The sequence below is a fragment of the Bos indicus genome, chromosome 18 (assembly GCF_029378745.1).
Source record: "Bos indicus isolate NIAB-ARS_2022 breed Sahiwal x Tharparkar chromosome 18, NIAB-ARS_B.indTharparkar_mat_pri_1.0, whole genome shotgun sequence".
Taxonomy (NCBI): Eukaryota; Metazoa; Chordata; class Mammalia; order Artiodactyla; family Bovidae; genus Bos; species Bos indicus.
Window position 1 is genome coordinate 38,875,312 of NC_091777.1, and position 25,559 is coordinate 38,900,870.

Here is a 25,559-nt window from a genome sequence, read left to right on the forward strand (position 1 = left end):
CAGAGAGAGTCGCCCGTCAGGGCCTTCTCTCTCTGGCCTCTGCGTCGGTGTGTTCAGTGCTTGCCTCCGTCCTGTGACTATGGGAGTACTAATGGTCCACGTGGAAAAATGTCACTTTCTATTTATAAATGAGAGGAAATATTTCTACTGTTTATGCTAGAAGCCCTGAGCCGCGCTTTCAGACTCTGAGAATTATGTCTCTCAGCCGTGGCCTCACTGGCCTCCTGCGCTCTGTCACCGCTCTGCTTTCTTCCCCACCCCCCACCCCCCTTCTGCTTTTCACCACTTCTGGTTGCCTGTACCCTCTCTCCTCGAGTTAAATGTTTGTGCTTGCAAAGTTTATTAATAGCACCAGCACCGCTGAGTGGAATAGTGATTTGCTTCCCCTTTTTAATTTAATTTATTTTTGGCTTTTAGTAACAAATCTGCAAGAATATTTCAAGCTGCTCCCTTTTGAGGCAAACTCCAGTTAATCCCTTTAAGCACATCTTGGGGGTCAGGCATTCCCGGAGTACCCTCTCACAGTCGTAGGCATCGCAGTTCATCCCCTCTGCAGTAAATGCCCTGGTGATCACTGTTCCTCGGAGGTGTTCCAGCTCTGGATCCATGGTCTGTTCCACTGCACACTCCCCTTCCCCGAGCCTTTTCTAATATAACCTGCCTAAAGACATGTCACCGCCAGGGAAATTTTTTTTCCCAGCTGTGACTTGACAGTGATATTAATGCTGTCTAAACAATCCATTGCACGCCTTTCAGCAAACTTCAGAATGCAAGGCGTGGACGTCAGTTAGGTGATGGGGTGGAGTGGGGTGATGGTAGGGTGATGATTCCTAGGCGACAAGTCCTTCCCATACCTGGAGCTTGGGTTATGAGGTCAGGGTCATGATTTCCTATCGAGCCCATCTGTTGTAGGTGTTGAGTAATGGGGATGCCGTTAGGTGTGGTCGGCAGGTGGGATTGTGGATCAGGGGCCTTGGCTGGCTTCCCCAGGTGAGCAGTGGGTCTGTGATGGTGGTTGTGTCTTTCGGCTGTTCCCATCATTGGGACCCATCGGCTGGTCCCATCATTGTCTGGCGTGTTGTCTAGCGTCCAGTCTGGAGACCTAATCACCTCTGCCGGAGCCTCGTCTAGAAGCTTCTCGTGGCCCCTGCAGTCCTCTCGTCTGCACTCACAGTCCCTGGCCCCTCACACCGGTCGTTCTGTCTCATGTGTCCTAAGAGAGCCATACTTCTGTCACCTTAGAACATGGAGAGGTGATTTTCAGATGGAAGTGGAGGCGGGGGTAGGTGTGATTTTGTTTTGTTTTGTTTTGCCTTGATAGTTGAGCTCCAAGTGGCAGAGAGACCACTTGGAGGTCAGTTGAGAACCAGAGACTCTTGAGTGAGGGGTTGCTCTTGACATGGCTCTGTCTCCTACCTCTGAACAGCCCAGGGAGCGGACGGCAGCCGCTGGCAAGGAATTGATTGCATTAATTGATATGCCAATAAGAGAGCTTGTTACATCCGCCATTGGTTAGGAGGCCAGCTAACAAGTCCACTGATCAATGGCACCAATAAAGATTTCATCCATTAATGAGCAACATGGTAATTAATGTTATCCATAAACCAGTTAGCCTGGCTAGCCAACGCTCTGGTTCGCGCCATGAGTGGCAGTGCCAAAAGTGGCCGGGCAAACACCCTGTTCCGTGTGGAGTTCCACATGGGCCTCCAGGCAGGGTCATGGGCTGTGTGAGGGAGCCTGAGGCCCTGGGAGGTTTTCTCCCAGTGGAGCAAGAAAAGAAGACCTGGAGCGTTGAGAGCCTTGGCTGAGCAGAGAAGGCAGATGGGGTCGTTGCTGGGCCCCAGGCTGGGCGCAGCTGTGCCTGCCTCGTCCCCATACCTGCTGGGCAGAGAGTCGGCCACACTTGTCTCTTCTGACTCCTTTGGTCTTAGAGCTTTCCCACGCGAGCCTCTCAGGGGCTGTTAGGGGCGTAATGGAATGACTGCACTCCCGGGTCACTCCAGTCCCAGCTGGGCACGCGCTCCCCAGGGACACCCCTTGTCAGTGGCTCACACGCACGGCCCTGTGCTCCTGGAGGGCGGGCCGTGGCCTCTTCTGGGAAAACCATGGACAAGTGGTGAAGTAATTAACATCCCCCCCAACCAACCCCAGCCCCTGCCTCCGTGTTTCACTAGGAAGGAACATTTTGCTAGAAGAAAGAAGGAAAAACAGACGATTTGAAGCTGTGCCTCTTTTCCTGCCACCCCCCCCCAACCTTGGTTTTTTGAAATGACATCAGTGGCTTGTTTGCCAAGCATAACCTGGCAGCCTGGCGGCTCTGCCTGACTGCCTGAGATTTCTGGGGACCGTGCAGCTCGCCAGCTCCAGCCGTGGCAGCGTGCCAAGGTGACGTTCCGTGACTAAGCAGAAACGAGGGAGAGGGAGAGAGGGAGGAAGAAGGTATGTGTGGTTGGGGAGCCGGGGGAGAGAGTGGTCCCGGGGCCGGGTTGGCGTGGGGAGATGTAGAGGCACGTGCGGGGGCATCCGGTCAGGAGGGCGGGTGTTGGGGGAGCGCACTGGCAGGGACTGTCCCTGTGGCCCTGGGTGGAGGCAGGGGGGAGGGGAGGGCAACAGCCACACATGCAGCCTGGGTGGTGGCCAGAGGGGTCTGACTTCAGAGGGAAGCGAATGAGCCAAAGCGGAGGTGACAGCCCCGAGGGCCTGGAACTGCTGAGGAGGAGGCTTAGGGAAGGTCTTCTCGGCATCAGGCCGATACTCCTCAGCGGAGTTTCCTCTGCATTGTTAGGTATTGACCCTCCGAGACCCCTTGTGGATTCCCTAATTGAAAATTAATACTAGATCAATGCCATGGGCAATTTGCATATTGATCATAAACAACTTTGAAGGCAGCGAGTGTGCTGCAGATCAATAGGGCCCCTGAACAGGCTGCAGAGGGAGCGCCTCCCAGTACAATGCACTCCGAGAGGTTAATGATTCGGGAAGTTCCTCACTGCTCAGCGCGGGGGGCGGCCCCACACCACACAGCATCGTTGGCCAGAGCAATTAGTCGGGGCCTGGGCCGCCCCCCTCGCCCCAAGCCACCCGGTCCCTAGCAGAGGGGAAGATGGCTGAGCTGGTGCGAGACAAGGGCTGGCCACGAGTGTTTTTATGGTTGCCTTTTTTGGTGATGGATGAAGTCTTGGGGCAGTTTATTCTGGGAAGCATACTGTAAAAGGCAGCAGCCAAGTGAAGGCTCCAGTCATTATTCCGGCCCCTTCCCCAAAACACAGTTCTCTGCAAGACTTGAACAGAATGACCTGAGGATGGGGCTCTCTCCACCCAGCCTCCTTCTCCGTCTTCCCGTTCCCGGAAGCCTGAGTTAGTGCTCACTTTAGGCAGTGATGTGCTCGGCCCCATTTTGCATCCTGTTCTGTTCACCTCCCAGTTTCTGGCTTTGGGCTCCTCGCCCACTACTTACCTCTGTCCCCTGCCTCGAGTCTTCTTGTCCTGCTCTGGCATCAGGTCTTGCCTTTCTGGTCCGTCCCTGGGTGCCCCGTGGGTCCCCAGCAGGCCTGGAGGGTGCTCCTCCAGGTGGACCCCTGTCACCTGTCCCCTGTTCGCCTCTTTTGTTTTCCTCTCTTCTCCCTCTGGCTCGTATCCGGCTCCTCTTGTATCCTGGCCATAGAAGCAGAGTGTGGACGGTATCCTGTGGGTGCTGAGGATCCCCCATTAGCATTTACAGCAAAGCTCAGAACACCTGAGAGCCCGACTACTGATTCTCTCTTCACGCTCCCGGGGTACTTTGAGAAGGCTGGTCTGAGGATCGGGGCCAAAGGCAACCTGCAAAGACGGGTGATGGCTGTCTGCCTGGACCTGGCTACCTGGCTCCAGCCCCAAGACAGTGGAGGGTGGTGGTGCGGGTGGTGGTCACTAGGGGGAGACACCTCCTATAGAGTGGTGAGGGGAGCAGACTTTCTTCCACAACAGCCCTGCTCCCACCCCCCACCCCAGCCCCCCAAATTCATCTGGTACTGAGAAGAGCTAGCATTATAATAGCAGTCCTGTCAAGGTGGCAGAGCTTTAGATGGCTATTAAGTTTGCAAAATGCATCGAAATTCATGGATGTGAAGGGGCAACACAGTTTCAGAGAAGGGGCATGCCAAATGGTGGGTGTCAAATTTCCAGGTTGGCGCTGCAGCCCTTCTAAGCCTTGAGCCCTTCACCCAGTGCTGTTCCTTCACCTTCACAGGGAGGTGCTTTGGCCCATGCTGGTGTGGTGGGTACCCCTGGTGTACGGCTTTCGGGCCCGCCCTCGTGCTGCCGCATAAGGGATGGTCAGTGTTCCCTTTCTCTTTGTGGCATTGCCCCACCGCAAGGTCAGCTCCTCCCCACTCCTCAGGAAAGGAAAGGCTCAAGGAGATTTTATCTCTGTCTGCATTTATGTATTATACATACACATAGAGAAATACGGTAGCTTTTCTGCTGGGAATCCCTCTCAGGGCAGCCGTCAAGCTGTATAGATGGTCCAACATGCACAGCCCTCTGCTCTGCTGAAGGGGATGAGCGAGGACCCAGGCCACCCTAGATTCGACCCAACAAGCAAGACAGCGAGTCCAGGGTCTTATCTGCCCAGAGGGAGGGGTACCGGGGGGGTGGCTTTGTTCTGATTTTCACACGAGTACCTCATGTGTTCGCAGTGCCTCTGGTCTTGTTCACAGCTGTATCCAGTGCCCAGAACAGGTGCTCTGTGGATGTTGGTGGGTCGGTGGGTGGGCAGATGGCACAAGTGTAGCTCCTTCAGGGAAGCCCAGTTAGTCTCAGCTCTGTGACCTTTGCCAGGTCTTCCACCTCGCTGAGCCTCAGTTTCCTTATCTGGGAAATGGGGGTAGTAACCGTATCTGCTTTGGTTGAGCGATGACTGTCCCACTGCCATTATGATTATTGTTAGATAATAACGACAAGCACATGGGAGCTTTCAGAGGTGGCTGTTGTTGGTTTCCACGCTCAGGCTCTTTGCAGTGAAGGGTTTTGTCCAGGCAGCAGAATAGGAAAGCAGCTGGCATGCTGTGCTGATCATTCCCATTTGGCTAGTCCCTTCCTCCTCCTCCTCCTTCCAGTCAGGGCCCTTGTGATCATGTCACAGAAGATGTCATCCTGGCCAGGGGCTCCTGGGGCAGGATGGGGGTGACCTGACGTGGAGCCCGGGAGCCCACGGGGTGGGGTGGGTGGAGGGTCAGGGGAGACGGGAGGGCCCATGTCAACTAGACTCAGGACCAGGTGTGGCTGCAGCCCCACAGCCTGGTGGCAGGTGCCGGGCCGTCCCTGTGCATGTGATTCCTTCATTACGGAGTCTTTCATTGACTCGGCCACACTGTGCTGATGAACTGAGTCTGGGGACAAGAGCGCATAATTGACAGAAATAAATTCCCATCACAGGCCTGGCTGCAGCCAGAAGTGAGTGTCCACCTGTGTGTGTGTGTGCGTGCGTGTATGGGGGTGAGTGGGCAGGTGTTCACTTTCTTCCCTGGATGCACCCCCCTGCCCTCCTTCCTTTCCAGAACCTTCCTGGCACTGCCTGTGGGCCCAGTGAGTGGCCCTGCCTCTGTGTCCCCTGCCTGGAGCCTCTTGCGTCCTGTGCCGCAGTCACTGCATCACCCTCAGGGGCGCGAGCCTTCCCTGGGGGCTGGGGGGGCGCCTGTTCACACACCCGCGAGCCTGCCGGGGGGCTGGGGGTCCACCTGTTCCCACACCTGTCCTTTCTCTCGTTCAATCCATCTCCCTTCATCCGTTTGTTTGTTCACCTTCAGCGCTGTCTGCGCTCTCTGCTTAGATCTCCGTGAAGACAGCGAGCAGGGAGCTATGGGCCTGCCCTTCTTAATTGAAATCGCATTTCATTCATCTGGGAAATGAGGCAGAGGCGGGGGCGGGGCGCTTTTCCACCGGCAGCCGATTCGACAGGAGGCCAGGCTTGAAGATAAGCAGCCCACGAACACACAGCACATCTCGGAAAAGAATTTAGGAACTAGAGCCATTTGCATAAAACTAAACTAAAAACCACATAACCAGCCACGTGGTTTTAACCACCACCACAAAAAGAAAAAGTCCTACTGTAATGCATTTTCTCAAAACCAGGGAATTAGTGGCTCAGGTCACCAGGGCATCTGAAGCTGGTCATTACTAATCAGTTGTTTACAGCAAAGATATTTTTCTTCATCTCCCCCAGTGTTTTCTGGGCCTTCAAAAGCGTTTCCTGGAATCCTGAGTGAAGTCGGTGTGTGTGCCAGAGACTGGTGATGCGCTGGGGTGGCTGGTTGCCTCAGTGACGAAGAAGCTCGGGTGGCGTGAAGGCGGAGCAGAGAGAAATGGAGGGCCCTCACTTGACACCCTCTGACCTCAGCCGGTGGAGCTGAATGCTGGAGAGTCAGGACTGAAATTGCAGTCACTTTAGATTATTTGGAGTGAGGAGAGGCAGGGAAAAAGGGTTTGTTGACTACAGGAAGCTGAATTCTTCCTCTGCTGAAAAGCTTATTAGTGGAAGGGGAAAAAGCAATTACTTGGCTTTTGCTAGTTCTCTCTGGCAAGGATCTGGGGCCGCGGTGGCCCCTTGGCCCTCCCCCTGGAGCCAGAGACTCTTAGCTGGGCGCCCACCCTAAGCCATTTTGGGACAGTGCTTCTGGGATCCCCCTTTTCCAGAAAGAGCATCGTGGGGGGACAGATAAAGAAGGAGAGGGAAGATGAATGAACGGGAGGAGACAGAGGCAGGCTCGTCTGGTCTTTAACGTGATGTTTTTCTTTAGGTACCATGTTGCCACTGACAAGAAGTTAACAGGGCACTATCTGCTTAGAAACATGGATACTTGTGTTCTTAGGGGCTGGTTTGTGGTTCCTTTTGGTTAGGGTGAGACCATTTTATCCATGCTGTGTCTTTTGTCTCATCATTTAAAGGACAACTGGAAGTCGCTTGAACCACTGTGGTACCACTATTAGAATCCATCTTCTGCAACATCACAGCTTTAACTGAGGAAGGTTCCCAAGGAGCCCGCTGCCCACTCCTCCTCATGTTTGGCTGCGCAAGTGTCATCACGACCGCTTGTCGCCTGTGGCTGGTGCCCCTACGCCTCACTTGGAGACCCTCGTTTGGTCTGCCTCACTGAGTGGTCTTGGAGCCCTTCCCTTCTCCAGGTCCTGGTCTCCTAGTTTGTAGAACTGAGGTGCTGCAGCTCCTCCAGATCCCTCCAAGCAAAGGCAGGTCCTTCTGGTGACTGCGTTGCTGCAAACGCCATTATTTCTCTTTCCTGAACCTGCTTTTACCGTGTTCGTGCTTTTATGCCTTCTCTTGTTTGGACTCCCCACCTATCATATTTTACACATTTACATTTATATCCTTTTAGAATTTCTAAAACACAGATTTTTTTATTTAACCACCTTAATGGTATCAAAATAAATTTTACACGCCTTGATTTTTTAGTCCATTAACCCATTTGTCTTTCTTGCTTTTGTCTCCATTCTTCCACTTATTTCTCTTTAAGGCCCGGTTTTCAGTCATTTCCCTTCTCCTAGAACAGCTCCTGTGCTTTCCAACTTGTCACCAAAGGTTTTTAGTAGTTGAGTCAGTTCATAGACTCTTTTCAGAAATTTATTTTTTTTCCTGCTGTAATATGTATTTAAGATATGCTCTCACCTAGGTTATTTTTAAAATTCATTCATTTTTAGTTGGAGGATAATTGCTTTATAATATTGTGATGATTTCTGCCATACGTCAACATGAATCACCACAGGTGTACATATATCCCTTCCTTCTTGAACCTCCCTCCCGCCTCCCTTCTCATCCCACCCCTCTGGTTGTCACAGAGCACCAGTCTGCGCTCCCTGAATCATACAGCAAATTCCCACTGGCCGTCTGTTTTACACACGGTATACATGTATTTGTTTCCATAGTACTCTCTCCGTTCACCTGACCCCGTGTCCAAAAGTCTGTTCTCTATGTCTGCATCTCCATTCCTACCCTGCAAATAGGTTTATCAGTACGAACCTTATAGATTCCATATATATGTGTGTTAATATGATATTTGTTTTTCTGTCATTACTACACTCTGTACAATAGGCTCTAGGTTCATCCACCTCATTAGAACTGACACAAAATGTGTTCCTTTTAATGGCTGAGTAATATTCCATTGTGTATATATGTACCACAGTTTCTTTATCTGTTTATCTGCTGATGGACATCTAGGTTGCTTCTATGTCCTAGCTATCGTAGTGCTGCAGTGAACATTGGTTACCTAGGTTATTTATTTTTTACATTTCTCATTGGTTACTAAGTCCTCCTCTTCACTCTTCCTCCTTTCTGTGTTTAAAGATTTTGCTCCCTAACTGAGGAATCATTTGATTTTTCTTCCTAATCATGGGACCATCTAATCTTTAATATTGCACTGCTTTTTGACTACTTTTCATTCACACTTTTGACTGGTTTTTACTACTTTATACTTACAAAATGAAGCAAAAATTTTTTTTCTTGGTGAGGGTTCCTTTCCTTATTGGCTCTGCATAGGATCCATAATTCAGTTAAAAAAAATTATCCACTTCTGAAGGTTTGGGTAGGATTCTAACTTAAGCATTTCCCCTTCTGGTACTTTCTCCAGTTGCAGTGTATACACAGAAGAACTTAAACCTCCAGAATTGTTTCTTTAAAATGTGATTGTGGGCTGCAGACTTTATCCCAACTGTCCCAGAAACCATTTGTCACAGAATCGTGCTTTCTGCCCAGATCCTTGTTGACATTCTCATGTCATGGCAGCATTTTGATTCTCTCTGAATTCGTGTTTTAGTTGTTTACAAATGTTCCCACCATTAAAGAGAATGGTGTGAGTCTAGAATTTGAATTCTTTGTTTGCCTTAATGACCATAACTGTGTGTCTTTGTGCCTTGAGATATATTGCCATATAAACTTGGGGGTGTGTAGTGGGTGCCTTGCTTTTTAAAGGATACCAGCCTGTTCTTAGGTCTAAGAAACATCCAACGGGAAGTAAAGCTGAATAGATGCTCACAGGGTCCTAAGGCTGAGACTAAAATACAATTAGTATCTCTGGCAGATTCCTGGATGGGTTGCTGTAGCTAAAATCACTGTGAGAAGGCAGGTATGTGTGTGTGTGTGTGTGTGTGTGTGGTGGGGGGTGTTGTCAAACCCTAGAAAAGGACCATTTCATTGTATAGGATCCAGATTTTTAAAATATGGAGTCTTTGTATTCAGCCATTGGCATACCTTTGGAAGTTTCTCAAAAGGAGGAAGAAGATCCAAGGATTTTCTTTTTCCCTTTGGACACAAAAGAACTGTACAAGGTGCACGTCAAAAATGCATGATGATGATTACTCCTAGTGTGGCTGGCCAATACAGTGTTTACGAATTTTGCTTATATGTTCATGAGTTAGATTTGTCTGCAATTTTTCCCCGTAATGCCTTTGTCAAGTTTCGTCATAAACGTTATGCTGGCATAATAAAATAGCAAGCTTTAAAAAAAAAAAAAAATGACCACAATTTAGCAGTTCCATCTGCTTTTTCTCCCGTTAATGCAGGAAAGCTCTTGAACATAAATCTCTGGGTTTTCCCTTCACCTCGACTTCCCGCTTCACTTTGTTTGCAGTTTCCTAGGAGATGTCAACTCAAACACGTTGCTTCTGTCACCCAGTTGTCTCAGACTGAAGCATGTTTGGGGGCTTGATGGTTTTGGGGGGCCGGCCCAGTTTTGGACTCTCCACATGGAGGCGCACCCCTCAATATCTCGAGTGTGACTGTAAGTGCTCACAGCAGAGGCAGGCTCTTCACCGCTTGTACCAGGCTGTGAGCCTGCGGTAGGCACCCGGGGACCCCCAGCGTGAAAGGAGGGGTGAAGCTGTCGTGAGCCACCGCCGGCTTCATGTGCGTGTTTAAGGCTGCATTCTGGGACATGCCAGGCCATTACACATGCAGCGACCTTTGCACAGCTTGGGTCTGGCCAAAAGAGGGCAGGGCGAGTCAGTGCTTTTCTGGACACAGCATTGTCTGAAGTTGGCCCGATGTCTGTTTCCCAGATTTGGTTTGGAAAGTGTAAGCCTTTGTTTGTGCTTTGTTTTTATGAATCAGCTGGTTTTCCCAGCTGTGCATATAAGTGGCTTATGATCATGCAAAATGAAGCTCATTGACAATCAGCCCCTCACACCGCCCTCCACAGACAAGCAGAGACTAATGTTTCTGTGTGCACCCTGTGCTTCACAGGGCACAGCTCTTTCCTTAATAGGCTGGAGCCCCTTTGGACGGCATGGACATCAGAGTGAAGCCACAAAGGGGCTGGAAACGCAAGTCCTTCATTTGTGTGTCATGTGACTCCAGCCCCTGGCGTCATGGTTTCATCTTTTGCAGTCGACTGCTATTTGTTTTGGTGGCCAGAAACAAAATGTTCACCTGTGTTGCTTTTGGTTTGCTTTTTCGCATGTCCAGGCCCCCAGTATTCCCTCTTTGCCTTCAGCGTTGTCCAATTCTGTCTTCCCCGAGCTGTAACGCCTCAGGTCTGCATGGTCACCCCCCACCCGCTTCCTTCATTCCCGTATAGATTGCGTCCGTCAGCGAGGGCATTCCCGTCATGAGAGCCCTCCCACAAGGTTCACTTACACCCATTAGGTTCTAATCACCATCATCTACTATCACTCTGGTATATCCTGTTCATTTCCCATACACCTTCATTTGTATATGGATACTTAAGTACATTTATAGGCCTGCCTTGATTTTTTTTTAATCTATGTAATTCCAACATTCTTTTCATGTAAAAATAAATAAATTAGGAAGCACATCATATATATGTATATACATTTTTTTTTTACATTAAACATAAGATCTCTCTCTGACAAGCCTAGTCAGTTTTGACTCAGGTGATACCAGCCTTCTTTAATGGAAACTGTTAATTTTTTCTTTTTTTATTTACATGCTTTCTATCACTCATGTGTGTTTATCTATCTTGTCTTCACCCTCCAACCATGGGAGCCTGGCAGTGTTTATTTCAAACAGGGTGTTATTGAAAGACAGATGCTCGAAGGGACTGCTCAGGCCTCACACCTGGAATGCTAAAAAGCTTTCAGGCAGATCAGTTGGGTTGAAAAACGTCCCTTTCCATGGGGGAGGGGGAAGCAGTACCCCACCTGAGAGCTTCCCTTCCTCAGCCTCGTGGTCATGACCCCCCCACCCCACCCCCACTTCTGACTTACATCCACACCCTCAGAGGATGCTTTCAAATCCACAAAATGGTTTATTCCGAAGAATGAGCTTGGGGAGGGGGTGCTTTTTTCCTCCATCAAGACCCTCCCCTCCTGCTCACCCTGGCTTTTCTCACCTTTGCCTATCAAAGATTCTGCCCGTAAGACAGGCCGTTTACTCTCCACCCTCTTTCTCAGTAGTAGTCCACTGAGTTAGAATCATTATTCTTCTCCATGACTTTGTTTTTAATGGAAGGAGGGGAAAACCACCCTTCTTGGTTTCAAGGACCTTTCTATTTTCTTTGCCCCCTTCTTTCCAGAACATTCCAGTTTGGTGCGAGGTTAAACTGTGCAAAATACTGTTTGAAAGAAGGGAGAGAAAGAGAAAAAGGCTTGTCAAAATGCATTTGTTAGATCACGTTTTAAACGAAGTACAATTGAAGGTAGTTTTTGTCCATCGAAAGGAAAAACCCCTGCAAATGCGCTGAGCTCCCAGAGAGCGCGCCTCCTTTGTCGTCGCCCTGACATTGAAGTGTAATTTTTCATGGTTATTTGGACTGGAAAATGGTGGGGGGGAGGGAAAGGGAGAGATGGGCTTGCGATTATTTCCCATAAATGACAACACAATCACATCACGCTCCGCTACAAACATGCTTGGGGAGTTTGCCTTTTTTACATTTCGTGTGTGGAAGTCGCAGCAGCAGCCAGGGCTCCGTAGAAACCCAAGGGGATTAATCCCCCTGAACCCGGTGTTCCTCAGAGTTCCGGCATGGAGCTGGGTTTCTGGTTTAGCGCAGGTTCCCCAACCAAGTCAGGGCTGGGTTTGGTATTTTAAAACCCGGAATGCACATCTTTCAGTATTTAAAAAGAAAAAAAAAAAAACCTTCCTGGGAACAGCCACCAGGCGAGTCAGTGACACGTTCGTTCCGGCGTGCTTTGTCACCGCACGCGGCTTTCATCCTTTCTGCGTTTCCGCAGGGGGCAGCCCAGGTGCTTTGGCTGAGAACACAGATAAATGGAGCCGGTTGCAATCCCGGCTCTAGGCGTTTCCTCCCTTTTTCTCCTCTCGTGACCCCCACCCACCCCCTTAATTCCAGCGAGGTTTTGACAAACTGTTCAAATGACCGAATGGCCTGGCCCGGAAGTGGGAAGCTGGTAGGACCCTGGCGGGTGACGGTGCTGTGTGCGCAGCCCAGGGCGGGCGGTGTGCTCCAAATGGCCCAGGAGATGCCGCCTCGTATACACGCTCACGATGGACATGAAGCACGCTAGCGCGGGGCTCCCCCAGGCGAGCCTTCGGGGCCTCACCCTCTCCAGCAGGGGCTATGGCCCCTTCTTGTCCACACTCACGTTGGAGGTGAAACACGTGGGCGCAGGGCTCCCCCAGGCGAGTCTTCGGGGCCTCACCTTCTCCGGCAGGGGCTGTGCACGCAGGCTGCAGCTTCCCAGGCTCCCTCAGGCTGCCCAAGCCCCATTTTTCTTGTTTCTATAAACAGTGGCAAGATCTTCAAATATACAAAAGCATAAATGGTCTCTATTCTCCAATTAGTCATTTTAATAATACCCGGCATTGCCTTCAGTGTTGACTCTTGCAGCCTGGTGCCAAAGCCAGGGGTGGTGGGGCAGGGGCGGGAGAGAGGGGCCTGACTGAGGGGGCCGCTTGCTTCCTCGCCACTAGTGTGCCTGAGTTTAGTGGATTTTCCTGCAGAGCCTCTCCCGGGCCCATGTTGAGGTTGCTGGGCCTCCACCGCCTCGCAGGCTCGGTCCAGAGACTCTGGGCCCAGCAGCCCCCAGTATACTTGGTGAATGAACCCAGCAATGAAAAAAATTCTTGTGGAAAAATTATCACTGAAAGGAAAAGAATATGTCAGTGGAGGGCGGGAGTGGGTCTGATCTTCTCCATGTCCTCTGTTCCTCTCCTCCTCACATCCTCTTATCTCTCAGAGGACCGGAACTTGTTTTTATAAACATCATCTTCCAGAGGGCAGTTGCATTTAAAACAGCTAGTTAGCACTTTGGTCACTTTTTTTTTTTTAAAGCTCCTTGGGGTGGGAAGATACCTGTGGCTGACTGGCGACCCTTCACTCCAGCGGGTGGAAAAGGGTCTTCAGCAAGATGGCCTGGCCGGCAGAGAGCTTAGATGGGGGGGAGAATGGGAAACGCTAAGGACAAGGGTGACCTCGAGGGGGAGACAACACTCCCCCACACCTGTCCCGTGCTGTGTGCTCCAGACTTGGGCAGGCTGGGGTGCAGGAAGTCTGAGTGCTTGGCATCTGCTCCGAGAACGTACTTTTCACCAAACACCTTAGTCTCTGTTAGTGTCCTGGATTCTCCTGTCTCTGGAAAAGAAATGGCAACATACCCTGAGGAGGTGGGAAAACATTCCAGGTCCTGGATGCATAAAGCAGCATGCTAGCCTTGGGGCCCCCGCCTGCTCTTCCTTCCTACTCTCATCCTTCACCCCTGTAAGGATTCCCACCTGGACTGTCACAGTCGCTCAGAATGTTTCATTCACCAGCTTTGATTTAGACCGTGGACCCTTCGTCTTGCAATTGGACTTCTTCCTCAAGTAATCTCTACCCTGTTAAGATGTAGGAAACAGAATGGCCAAAGTTTGCCAACAATTAACAATAATATTCAGACGGATTACCCACAGAGGACCTCCAGGGAGGTGTGGAAGTTCCGTCTTTAGTGGGCAGAGTGAGAACGTGTGGTCACCTCTACCACAAAGCTAGGTCTAAGGACTGGGGTGTTAGAAGAAGAGTTTGCATTGTGGTAGGCAGAAAACAACCCGATTTAAGGGAAATTTCCTGGGGTGTGGTATTGTCACTCAGAAGACCTAATTGCTTGAACTACCTCTCAGGCAGTTTCCAACCATGTCATCAGGGCTAGAAAGACCCCATGGAGTAAAACCACAGCATCAACATTTGAAAAAGCGCGTTTGGGGACGTTGTGGAGTAGAATATTGCATCCTGAGTCTGGGAGTCACTGTGCGTTTGAGGTGTAGCCCAGGGCACATGGAGTGTCACCTACTGTAGGACCTGAGGTCACTGTTCAGTGGGATCGCACTTGCCAAAGTGTCAAGAGGGAGACTGGCTCAGTTAGCCACCTGCCCCAGTGAGTGCGGCCACCTCTCCCTCTGCGGCCTAGAGAGGGTGACGAGCTGGGGGCAGCAGAAGCATCCATCCGTCAGCATTGCAGGTCACATCCTGTTACAGGTTATTCTTGCAGCAGAATTTTAATGCACTGGATATTATTCAAAATAAGTGGTCTAGACCTTAGCCATCATCTTTCATATTGTAGGATTTGATTTGACCTCTTGTCTGCAAAATAAAGCGTGCATACTTTTGTAGAATATGTCCAGCCGTTAGAGGTTTCCTGTGGAAGCACAAGGGGCCGAGAGGGTTGGGCAAGCTGGACTGTTTCGCCCTCATTCTCCAGTTGTTCCATTTGGCCCTACAAGAGGACAGGGGTCGGCCAAGGTGTCCTGTGGGGTGAGTCTGTCGTTACAGGTACAAGGGGGCAAGACACGGTGATGGAATCCCCTAGCCACCCACCATGGAGGCTCCAGCACAAGTGGCTGCCACCCTCCGCGTCCATGCTGCTGGTCAGAGCGTGCCGGGCCTTACCCGTCCGCGTCGGCGCTTGTCCTTGGTTAATTAGGTTGAAAATGGGGAAAGGAAAAGCTTGAACCCTATCTTCAAAGTAAGCAGATTGGTTATTTTGTTTTTCAAAGAAGAGGTCCAATATACAATTAAAACTTGTTTCTGGTAACCCTCATTCCAGGAAAGACGAGCTTTTAACAAAAGGCTTTTGACAGCTGCAGGCTACTTCATTTTTTTTAATGCCGAATGAAAAATCAATACATTTTTCTGGGTTATACATATTCAGAACAGGCCTGATATTTCCATTATAATGGAAAGTGGGTGTCTGCACATCTCGCCTGTCAGAGCTGCACTGCCGCGTTTTCCAAGCCACTGCTAAATATTTCAAACCTGATTTGATTGTGGTTCATGACAGCTAATGTTTCTCAGCTCTTGAGCCTGCCGACAGGCAAACGCACTTTAGTTCACCCCCACCCTCAAACGTAGCTCCCCCCAAAGAAAAAGGGAAGAATGATTTCATTCTTCAGTGTATCAGTGTATTCTTTAAGTAATGTGATCGCCTGAGTTCTGGGAACAGCACCCTGGTTCTTAGGAGAATTTCCAAATTCCTATCATCAAGGCCCCATGGCAGGGCTTTGTCAGGTTTGGAGGAAGGTTTGACTTAGTCTTCCCTGATAGCTCAGTTGGTAAAGAATCCATCTGCAATGCAGGAGACCCCGGTTTGATTCCTGGGTTGGGAAGATCCACTGGAGAAGGGATAGGCTACCCACTCCAGTATTCTTGGACTTCCCTTGTGGCTCAGCTGGTAAAGAATCCACCTGCCTGGGTTAGATCCCTGGGTTGGGAAGATCCCCTGGAGAAGGGGAAGACTACCCACTCGAGTATTCTGGCCTGGAGAATTCCATGGACTGTATCGTCCACAGGGTTGCAAAGAGTCAGACACGACTGAGTGACTTTCACTTTGACTGAGCCCACGTTATCCTGTTAAAGAATCAGGAACAGTTAGGACTAGTCTCAGGTGTTGATGGACTCCCCTTCCTTCAAGCCTGTGATTTGTAAAGTACTCCCCTTGGCCCTAGTTATTTGGTGAACAGTGTCCTTTTTCAGCAAAGGGCGTATCTTGGTGACACACTCAGCGCGTGGTGGCAGGTGCTGACTTCGTGCTGATGTGCCGCCTCTGTTTTTGCTTCAGCCTCATGCTCCTTCCACAAACCAGTTTCCAAGTGGTTCATAAAATCGTTGCGAATCCACATGGGGTTGCTAGTTGGCACACGCCCCTCCTTCAGAAGCAGATGTTACCATAAATTGGGAAATCGTACAGTCATGTTTACCAACGTGATGAGTGTAAGGTGTGTTGAGAGAACAGTGTGCATTTGTGGCAAGAAAGCCACCTTAATTGAAGGGACATTTTCTGGGGCTGTGGTATCATCACCTCCCCCCACCTCCCAAATCTATGCTGCCCTGGGAACCCTTCCCTTTTAGAATGTATTATCTGCTGAAATGGGGCTTCCCTGGTGGCTCAGTGGTAAAGAATCTACCTGTAATGCAGGCGACCAGGGTTCAATCCCTGTGTTGGAAAGATCCCTTGGAGAAGGAAATGGCAACTCACTTCAGTGTTCTTGCCTGAAAAATCCCATGGACAGAGGAGCCTGGCAGGCTGCAGTCCATGGGGTCGCAAAGAGTCGGACACGACTGAGTGAGCAAACAACAACATTTGCTGAAACCCTCATACCTGAGGGCTCAGCCCTTAACCAGCAGACATGAGTGAGTGCTGTCTGGGAGAAGCAGTTGTACAAAGAGGTAGTGATGGAAATAGGTTTTTGAAAGGCCTTCAGCCAGTGTTTTATGTGGAAACTGAAGATGGAAGGGACACCAGAGGACCTCGCCATTATTGGAGATTTGCTTCTGTTTCCCTGAACCCTTTAACATGAAAATACACCCAAACAGGAGGGGTGCTCTGGTTTGAGGGCTGCTGTGGACTGTATCCATGAGGGTGGGCGTCCGCAAGGGGTTTGGAGGCACGACCTCTGGAGTCTTGTGAGCAATAGACCATCTCATCTGTCTGAGACGTGCGGGGCCTGCTGCTCTGGCTGGAACAGGCCAGGCATGGGGTGCAGAGATGACCTCCTCACCCAGGCGCTGGCTGTGCCCCTGAGAAAGCATTCCTGGTGTGTTCTGGTTAGATTCTGAAATAGCGTTCAACTCTTTGGGGAGAAGATGGTTTTGATTTGTCTTTTTTTTTTTTTTTGGCCTTAAAAATGGCACAGTGGCTGTTGTGTTTCTTGGGGAAGAAAAGTAACTTTGTCTTCTGAGAGAAAGACAGGATTTCCCAGATAAAACCGGATCGTCGTCCATCAGGTCTTCACTTCCCGCCATCTGTCAGTAGCTGACATTATAGGGGGGAAAAACAACTTCTGTAATGACCCCGGCCAGTTGCCACTGACTTAACTGTGGGGGAGAAATGCGTTCCCTGAACACGTCCCCTCTGCTCTGTGCTCTGTGAGCATGTGGGTATCAAATACACATTCCTGAAGGGAGCGTGGGCTACCCGGCCAGCCCCAGGGATTCAGAGCTGGACGCCATCCTGCCCCTGGCCCCACGCGCTCCCAGTGCACAGAGCCCCAGGCCCTGCCCGTGGGTGCCCAAGGCCCGGTCTTAGTGACAATGGTGGGGACTTTTGGGACCAACAAAACAGCCCTGTCTGCACAGCACTGTGGGGCCGAGCTATCCAGACGAATTCATAGTTTACATCTCTGTTTTTTAATCATATCTCTACCTTTATTGGTATTCAGAGCTCACAGTTTTCTGGTTACTGTCAGCCTGGGCTTTCATCCATTTTAAAGAGCTATTTTTCCTCTTGCTGTTGATGATGATGGTATAAAGACAGATGGTGTAACTGCTTATGAATGTCCTATTTTATTTCCCCAGGACCAGACAGTTCACTTGAAGACATATATTATTTCCACATGCTCAGGTTAGGCGGCCCAGACAGTGTCTGCCTCCTGCAGCTAGCTGCCCTTCCAGGGCTCGCCTTGCAGAGGGCGACACCTGTAGGTCACATGCAGAACTACAGGGAAGCGCCTACCAGGCTGAATGGGACCTGGTTTTCTAGCTGGGGGTGAGGACACTGATCTGCCCATAAAGGAAGCTGGCTTGTCCCAGAGTTTCTTAATCATTTCTTATTCCACAAAGTATACAACAGATTTGGGGTGTTTAATATATCAGAAATTATAATATTAAATCTAAAAACTCAGAAGAGGAAAGTGGAAGTGAAGTCACTCAGTCGTGTCTGACTCTTTGCGACCCCATAGACTGCCAGGCTCCTCTGTCTGTGGGATTTTCCAGGCACGAATACTGGAGTGGGTTGCCATTTCCTTCTCCAGGGGATCTTCCCAACCCAGGGATTGAACCCGAGTCTCCTGCATTGCAGGCAGGCTCTTTACCGTCTGAGCCACTAGGGAATCCCTTTCAAGAGAAGAGGACTTGATTTTTAAATCTTTAAGAAGAAAAAGAGATGCAAAAGAAATTCCTGAGCCAACCTTGATCATTCACCTTCTCACTGGAGCTTGGTCACCGTCACTTTCCCATCCTTGGCAGGGCAGGGAGGGAAGAAAGCAGAGGACCAAGCGGGCTCGTAGACCGAGGGCCTGGGACAGCCACAAAGCGCCATGTGGGTTCCTTGCTTGTTGAGCGAATGACGTGCTCATTCTTCAGTCTGTCTCTGAATGGATTTTTCTGAAAAGGTTCAAAGAGCTGGGGTCAGTGCCAGAGTGACCGTGAGTTCTTAACTCTCTGCTTGGATGGCTCAGCCCACATAGTACACCGAGAGAGGCGCTGGCCTTGGAGCCGGCCTCTCAGTGGCTAAATTCCTTCCCACCTCTGCAGAGCAGCACCTCCCGACACTGCTCATCACATCGGGGTGTCCCCCGTGTGTAGGTGTCAGACTTGCTCCACCTGGGGTGGTGTGTGTGCCCCAGAGAGGAGGGGCCATCTCTGCATAATCGCATTTGATGAACGTATGGGCACTTGCAGGGATTTTGTATCGCAGGATATATTTGGGCAAATGAGTATATTTTAAGAGACCTAGCTACTTTGGGTAGACCCAACTTAATTCTGATCCACTGAATGCTGGTATCACCTTTCAGAGATGGATTTTATAATTATAGTGCTAAACAGTTTAATCAAAAGCCAAAAGTATGCATTGACTATTTGGCCTGAATTAAGATGGCACCTATAGCATGCTGTGTACCTTGTTTATTATTGCTCAGCTAACACTTTGTGTTTTTTTCCTCCACTAAAGGCTGTAGCATGTTAATATGGTGCTGTATGTCTGACTGACTTCAAACCATGGTTGCATGCTTTTTCTTTGTTTGAACTAGGGGTGGGCGTGGGAAGACTTGATATTAACTTGACTGTGCAGTGAGACAGAAAGGCGACATAGAAATTATTTGCGGAAGCCTCTTAGTTGAAGAGGAAAACAAGCAGTATCTCCTCTCATACGTGTTCCCCGTGACTGACTCTTACATGCCCTCTTGGCGGTAATGAAGAAATGTTCCCCGACCTCTAGTTCCATCTTCCAGCTCTTGGTCTTTCATTGTCTTTTTGGGAAGAGTTAGGAAAATCTGGCTCTAAACAGATACTTTCTTCCTCAAGTGTTTCATAAATCCTCTGAGGTCAGTTTACTTTGAACTCTTTTTACTCCCTTTTATGAGATGAAATTCAGACACTATTTTCTGGAGGGTCGTTAGTGTCACTCCTTGAAATGTTGAAAAGTGGAGTTGGGGCTAGAGAGACCCAGTGTGATGTCAGAATAACCCCAGGTCCATGGGCCAACAGCCTTAGTCCCATGGATCTCGTCTGGCAATGGCCTTGGGTGACAGACGTGGGCTTCAGTGTCTCCACCCCAGGAAGCTGTGCTCTTCAAAGTCTAACGATTTCATCATCAACCTACTTTGGTTTGCTCGCCTTATTCATTCGTTTAGCCTGTTCTTATTGAATGTTTTAAATAACGGTCCATAGGTCCAGGAGAACAAGTGAGCGATGTCCCACTTCCTTTCCCTCAGCATCCAGGGTGTCTTACCCTCTTCGTCCCACTGCGGCAAGCGAGTGGCATCTTACTTTGTGATTAACCTCATGTTGGAAACGACCATTCTTTTTCCTTCACTAGTGTGTGTTGAGCTGGAGAGACTTTCCTTGGTTTGTTTTAAGCCAGTGGCGGGTAGAGAATGGAATGACTTCAAACGGGGAGTGTATGATTTGGATAAGGAATTGTTTCCCTTTCTCTACAGATCTAGCTTCTCACCACTGATGCCTGGCGAACCCATAGATGTTTGTTTCCTGGACCTCTTCACACTGATGAAATCATATCACTGATATTCTGTGACTCTTCAGAATATGAATGACTGTTAAAAAAAAAAAAAAAAACACCACGATCTGGCAGGTGCTCAGGCACCGTGAAGCCTTATGCGAGGTCTAGTTCAATGCCAGCTCTCAGTGTGGTCAGAGCTAGGCAAGAAGCAAGCCTGTGGCACTTCTTGCATCTGCAAGTGTTAAAGACTTGCATGTGATTTCAGAACTCAGTTGGAGTTATTTCCTCAACAGGATTGGCTTTTCAATAAGAAAAGCTCAAACGAGGTATTTGGAATCCATCTCAGAATACTGAGTGTGTGCACGTCTAGACCAAGCTGCAGTCTCCTGCCAGTGGGCAGGAAGGAAAGTTCCCACCACCGCCCCAGACCGTGCATCCCTAGTGCGGCTGGCCTCTCGGGGCTCACCGTGTGGCTGGGGGACAGTCGTTGGCTGCCTGCATTTTGTGGCGGGTACTTCTTTGGAGTAGCAGCCAAGAGTCCTCCATCTTCTGTCTACTTTTAGTCCTTGACATTTTCGTTTTCTTCTCTTGCAGAAGAAGCCATTGAAGATGTTGAAGGGCCCAGTGAAGCGGCTGCTGATCCCGAGGAGCTCGCTAAAGACCAGGAGAGTGGAGGCGAGAAGGACCAGAGCAAGTGGACAGGTAGCGTGTGTGGCTGCCCTCCAGCCCCCATGTTCCTCTCCTGGAGGAGGGCGGCAAACAGGCCAGGGAGCAGGCGCAGGCTTGGTCAGCTCGGAACGGCTCGGCTGGTTCTCTGCGGGTGGGAGAAGGATTGTATTCTTGCTGTGTTGCAGTGGTCACCTTCCTTCTCCTATTACTTTATATTAAGAATTTTAAAAGTTGCTTGAAATGGCCACAGAGCCAGCTTATTGATCGAGCAGGCATCCAGGTGGCTGGCGCTGTCCTGGGGGCTGCTGTGTTTTGGGGTCATGCTTCCTTCGCGCCTCCTCCCTATTGTTTTTGCCCTTGGTGTGATTCTTCCTCCATGGGAGGTCCGGGGCCCTGTCCCACTGCTCATGAACCCAGTGGAGGGACTTGCCACATGGAACTTGATCAGGGTCACCCCCAAGTCTCTAAGGAGTCAGCAGTGTGGAGGGTGGGCTTCATCCTGCATTTGGGGTCCCAGGCAGCCTCTTTGTATCCCTGGTGTCCTGCCTTGGCCAAAGGGGAGGCAGATGGAACAGCGAGGCAGGGGGACGTCTACGCAAAAGCAGAGGAAATGGAAGAAGTTAGGAAAGGAAGTGCTGTTTCTGGAAAAGGTGGTGTTGAGAGAAGTGGGGAGGGGCCTTCTCAGGATGATAGGGTGTCTGTATCGAGGGAGAGACTTGATGAGACTTAGAGGAAAATCTTGGTTCTTTTTTGAGGAGGAGCAGATGGTTTCTGAGAAGACTTATCAGGCCAGAGACGTCTCCCAGAAACACCACTGTAATTAGAGGATGTGATGTGACAAGCCACAGAAATCATTGTATTTGGTCAACCTGGTTCTTATTGCCTTCCATTATTAATATTGTAATACTTCGATTTTTTTTCTTTTGCGAAAATATTTGCCTTCTGGAGTCCGTATTGGTTGGGCCTTTGTTACTTTTCCAGGCATGACTGTTCTTAAATCACGTTCAGTGTTGGCCTTTACTATTTAAACAAGATACAGAATCTTGGAGGGAGGCCAGGGGAGAGCAATGAAAATGACTGAAAGCTGAGCAATACTGCCTGAGAAGAGGCTGAAGGAATCGGGGCTGTTCAGCCTAGAAAAGAGAAATTTGAGTGTGACAGCGTCTAGGTATCGAGAGGGATGTGTCACTGTCCTGTTTCCTGTTTCCATGGTTTTCCCTTCCATGCTGCACACCCTCCCCCTTTGCACTGGGCTCTGTGGTGTCCAGAGGCCTGTGCTCAAGCTAAAGCCGAGGGCCAGGGCGAGCCCCCTAGGATGGTCTGGAAGGTAGGACCAGGGACTAGGGCATGGGCATCCACACTCGGAGGCCCTGAGCATGCGGGGAGGGTTGTCCTGTGTGCCTCCCAGGGATCAGGATCGCAGACTCTGCTGTAATGTTCAGATGAGGTCTACACAAACTTGGCCAACACACATCTGCCCGGAGGAAGTGAGCTGGGTTAGGGGGATTTTGCCGACACAGTCTGAAGTCTAAGTTGCCGTCCAGGCCGGTCCGTCCTTTGTTTTCAGGATTTGGGTGCCTGGTTTCTAATCCCGCCCCTGGGGTGTTCTGGCTCAGTGACCTTGCTCCAGGCACCGTTCTGTGCTTCAGTTTTCTCCTGTGAGATGGGCATTAAGAAAACCCCCTATTTCCATAGCATTGCTCTGAGGGTTACTTGAATCTGGGAAGCTTGGAACAGTGCCTGGCATACAGTAACTCAGTATCAGGAGGGGTTTTTTTTGGTTTCATTTGTAGTTTAGTTAAATAAGATGAGGAAACCTAGCGGCATTTTCTCTTGGATCCTCCCATTTGAATGTAGAACTGTTGCCAGGCAGTTGTTTTGGAAGCTGGGGGAAGTAACATAGGATTCAGTGGGCTTGTGCAAATGGCAGGTGGTGCGTGCTTCCTGCATTCTGTGAGCAAAGGACCCTGAGAGAACAACAGAACCATTTGCAAAGCTCCTACTGTGTGCCAGGCAGGCACTTGGTATGTGCTTCTCTGATCCTTAGACCAGGTTAGGGTAACCTTTGTTGAGGGCAGTTCCATTAAATCTCATTCAGAGTGATTGGTGGCAGGAGGAGACAGAGGATGAGAAGGTTGAATGGCATCAGTGACTCAATGGACCTGCGTTTGCGCAAACTCCAGGAGATGGTGAAGGACGGGGAAGCCTGGCATGCTACAGTTCGTGGGGTTGCAAAGAATCGGACACGACCTAGCAACTGAACAGCAACAAACAACATAGTGTTTGTAATTCAGTAGGAATATGTCTTCACAGCACGGGTGGACAATGCTGGGCGGTCACGAGACTGTATGAAGACTTGAAATGAGCACTGAAAAGTGCCACTGTCTTTAATAAGACTCTACTTTCTCATTCAGTCATTCAAGCAACAGGCCATACTTAATCTTTATCTCTAAGACAGAGAGAGAATGAATAAGTCAGAGACACATGTTGCCAGTTGCACAGAAGTAAAGAAAGAAGGGAAAATTCTTCTGTGACTCCTGCAAACGATTCTCTCTTGACCTGAAGCATAATACTGTCTCTGTTGTTTGCGTGTGTAATGACAGGCTTTATTAAGGTGCTTTGGGCCAATTTGATCTTGGAATCAATACAGGTGCCAGCAGCCTCTCCTGAGCTTTCTTTGGGATCCTTAGTATTTTATAAAAAATGTCTGTTTGTTCCATTTACTCCCTAAATTGAGCTGTTCCTCTCTGATTAAATGGGATGGGGAGTGCTTCCTCCCAGCAAATAAATAAGTAGCGATTTCACAATTTGTCCTGTAGATTAGTGGCTGCTCAGGATGCAGATTAGTCATATTTGAAATGGGCCTGGATAATTGGCATTTTCTCAGCTATTGATTATGTAATTCAAGGGTTTGCGCAGGAACGGATAATCTTTACTAAAATTTGTTATTTACTTTGGAATGGGACTCCTGATTTCCTGTTTGATGTCTGTTGAGCTTCTTTCCTTGAGGAATCAGGTCTTTTACCTTGAGTGGAGCAAGACAAGGAGGAGAGTGACTTGAATCACAGGAGTGTCAATCCTACAGTCAGTGGTTTGGTCTCTGCCATGTGCCGGGCGCTGAGCAGAGTCCCACTGATCCCAGTTTCCTTGAGATTATGAGCCTTGCCTTCAGGGAGCGTAACACTCCACAGGAATGCCCAGTCATCAAACAGTGTTACTCTAGATCAGTGCTGCCGCCTGGAACTTCCTGTGTCGATAAAGATGCTCTGCTCTGCACTGTACAATACCGCAGCCACTGGCCACCTATGACTGTTGAGTACTTGACACGTAGCTAGTACCACAGAGGAGCTAGCTCAGCTTTACACTTTACTTCATTTCAATGAACTTAAGTTTCAACAGCCTGTGGCTAGCAGCTAGCGTATCAGCCTACAGATACTCAGGAGGAGCAAAACTAACCCTGAAAGACTGTGTCCCAGTTCTCCCTGTACTTTCCAGTTACTCCTCAGGCTATGTTAAGCTGTAACTGTGAGGCAGGCACTGGTCTCCAGCGTCATGCCCAGCCAGTGAATGGCTCACAGGTACCCATCTCCACCATCCTCGGGTTGGCCCCTGGAGGCAGGGGGCCGTGCTCAGGCCAGAGGCAGGTGCACCTTCGTCTGTTGATACTAACTTGCCATTGTTTTCTGTGTGTTCTTGCCTTGTGAGGAAGAATTAGGCAGCACTGCCTTCTATACATTATTTCATTTGATTCTCACCCCCTCCTCTATGAAATACAATGGATACTGGAAGGACCCACTCCCTTGTGCCCCCTTCCACCATTTTCCAGATAAGTAAGTGGAGTCCCAGGGAGCTCTAGCAAGTTGCCAGATGGTTTGGGTTTGCATACGGGCTCTTCCATATATTCTAATATAGGGTGCTAAGTTTGCCATACTCCTCTCCAAGAACGCTTTTTCAGTCTAACCATTTGATCCAGTTTTCACCCCCATTCTGAGTGTAGAGAGTAACACTCACTCTTCTAAAGTGGTGCAGCGGAAAATAGTAACATGACCGCCACCTGTATGTTCAGCTTGAGTGGGGCTGTCGACCATGAATGTGCCTTGTAGTAAGACAGCGTGATGCTCAGTCTGAGAGCAGTTTGGTGAAATGGAAAGACCTCTATACGTTTGGAGTCAGGAAGCCCACCAGTTAGTGAATGACTTTGGCCTTTGGGAGGCTTGGATGCCTCCCCTTGAAAACACAGACAAGTGACACCCACCAGCTGCAACCTGGGTTCCATGATGGGATGTGGTGGCACATCGACAAGCCCTTGGTAGATACTTGAGAGTCACATCTACTCAAAGCAAGTGTGAAGCGCTCCTCTGGGTCCCTGGAGCATGCAGGAAGGGTCTTTGAAGCAGAGCCTAATGCACAGCCATTTCCACCATCCAACTCTGTGGTTTTCTCTTTTAAAATGTGAAAGTGATCGCTTTTTCTCTCAGCAGTGTGGATTTGAAAGTGCGTGCTGTAGACTGAAGAGCCCCCAGTGTCAGCAACTGAACAATAATTAATGCAGTGATTATCCAATCAATCATTAATTGCTATAAATTAAGTGATATACAATTAATGTGATGCTTTATCACCAATAATTAGGAGAAAAAATTGAACTCTTGGCAAAGAATCATGGCAGGATGGTTATTTAAACCTTGTAGCCGCCATGGTTTCCAGGCTTGGAGCACTAGGCTGGGTCTAGTTAAGCTAATTTGAGACAGGATGACTCGGGGTATTAGTGCTTTAAAGAA

General features: G+C 49.5%; 1 protein-coding gene across 5 annotated transcripts in view; it reads left to right on the forward strand.

The window, feature by feature from the left end:
• ZFHX3 (zinc finger homeobox 3) overlaps window positions 1-25,559 on the forward strand; it is a 255,495-nt gene that overhangs the window by 190,743 nt on the left and 39,193 nt on the right. For all 5 annotated transcript variants that reach the window (XM_070770839.1, XM_070770840.1, XM_070770841.1 and 2 more), the window contains one exon: window positions 20,707-20,814. In XM_070770839.1, coding sequence (XP_070626940.1) covers window positions 20,707-20,814 — 108 coding nt within the window. The remainder of the gene's footprint in view (window positions 1-20,706; window positions 20,815-25,559) is intronic.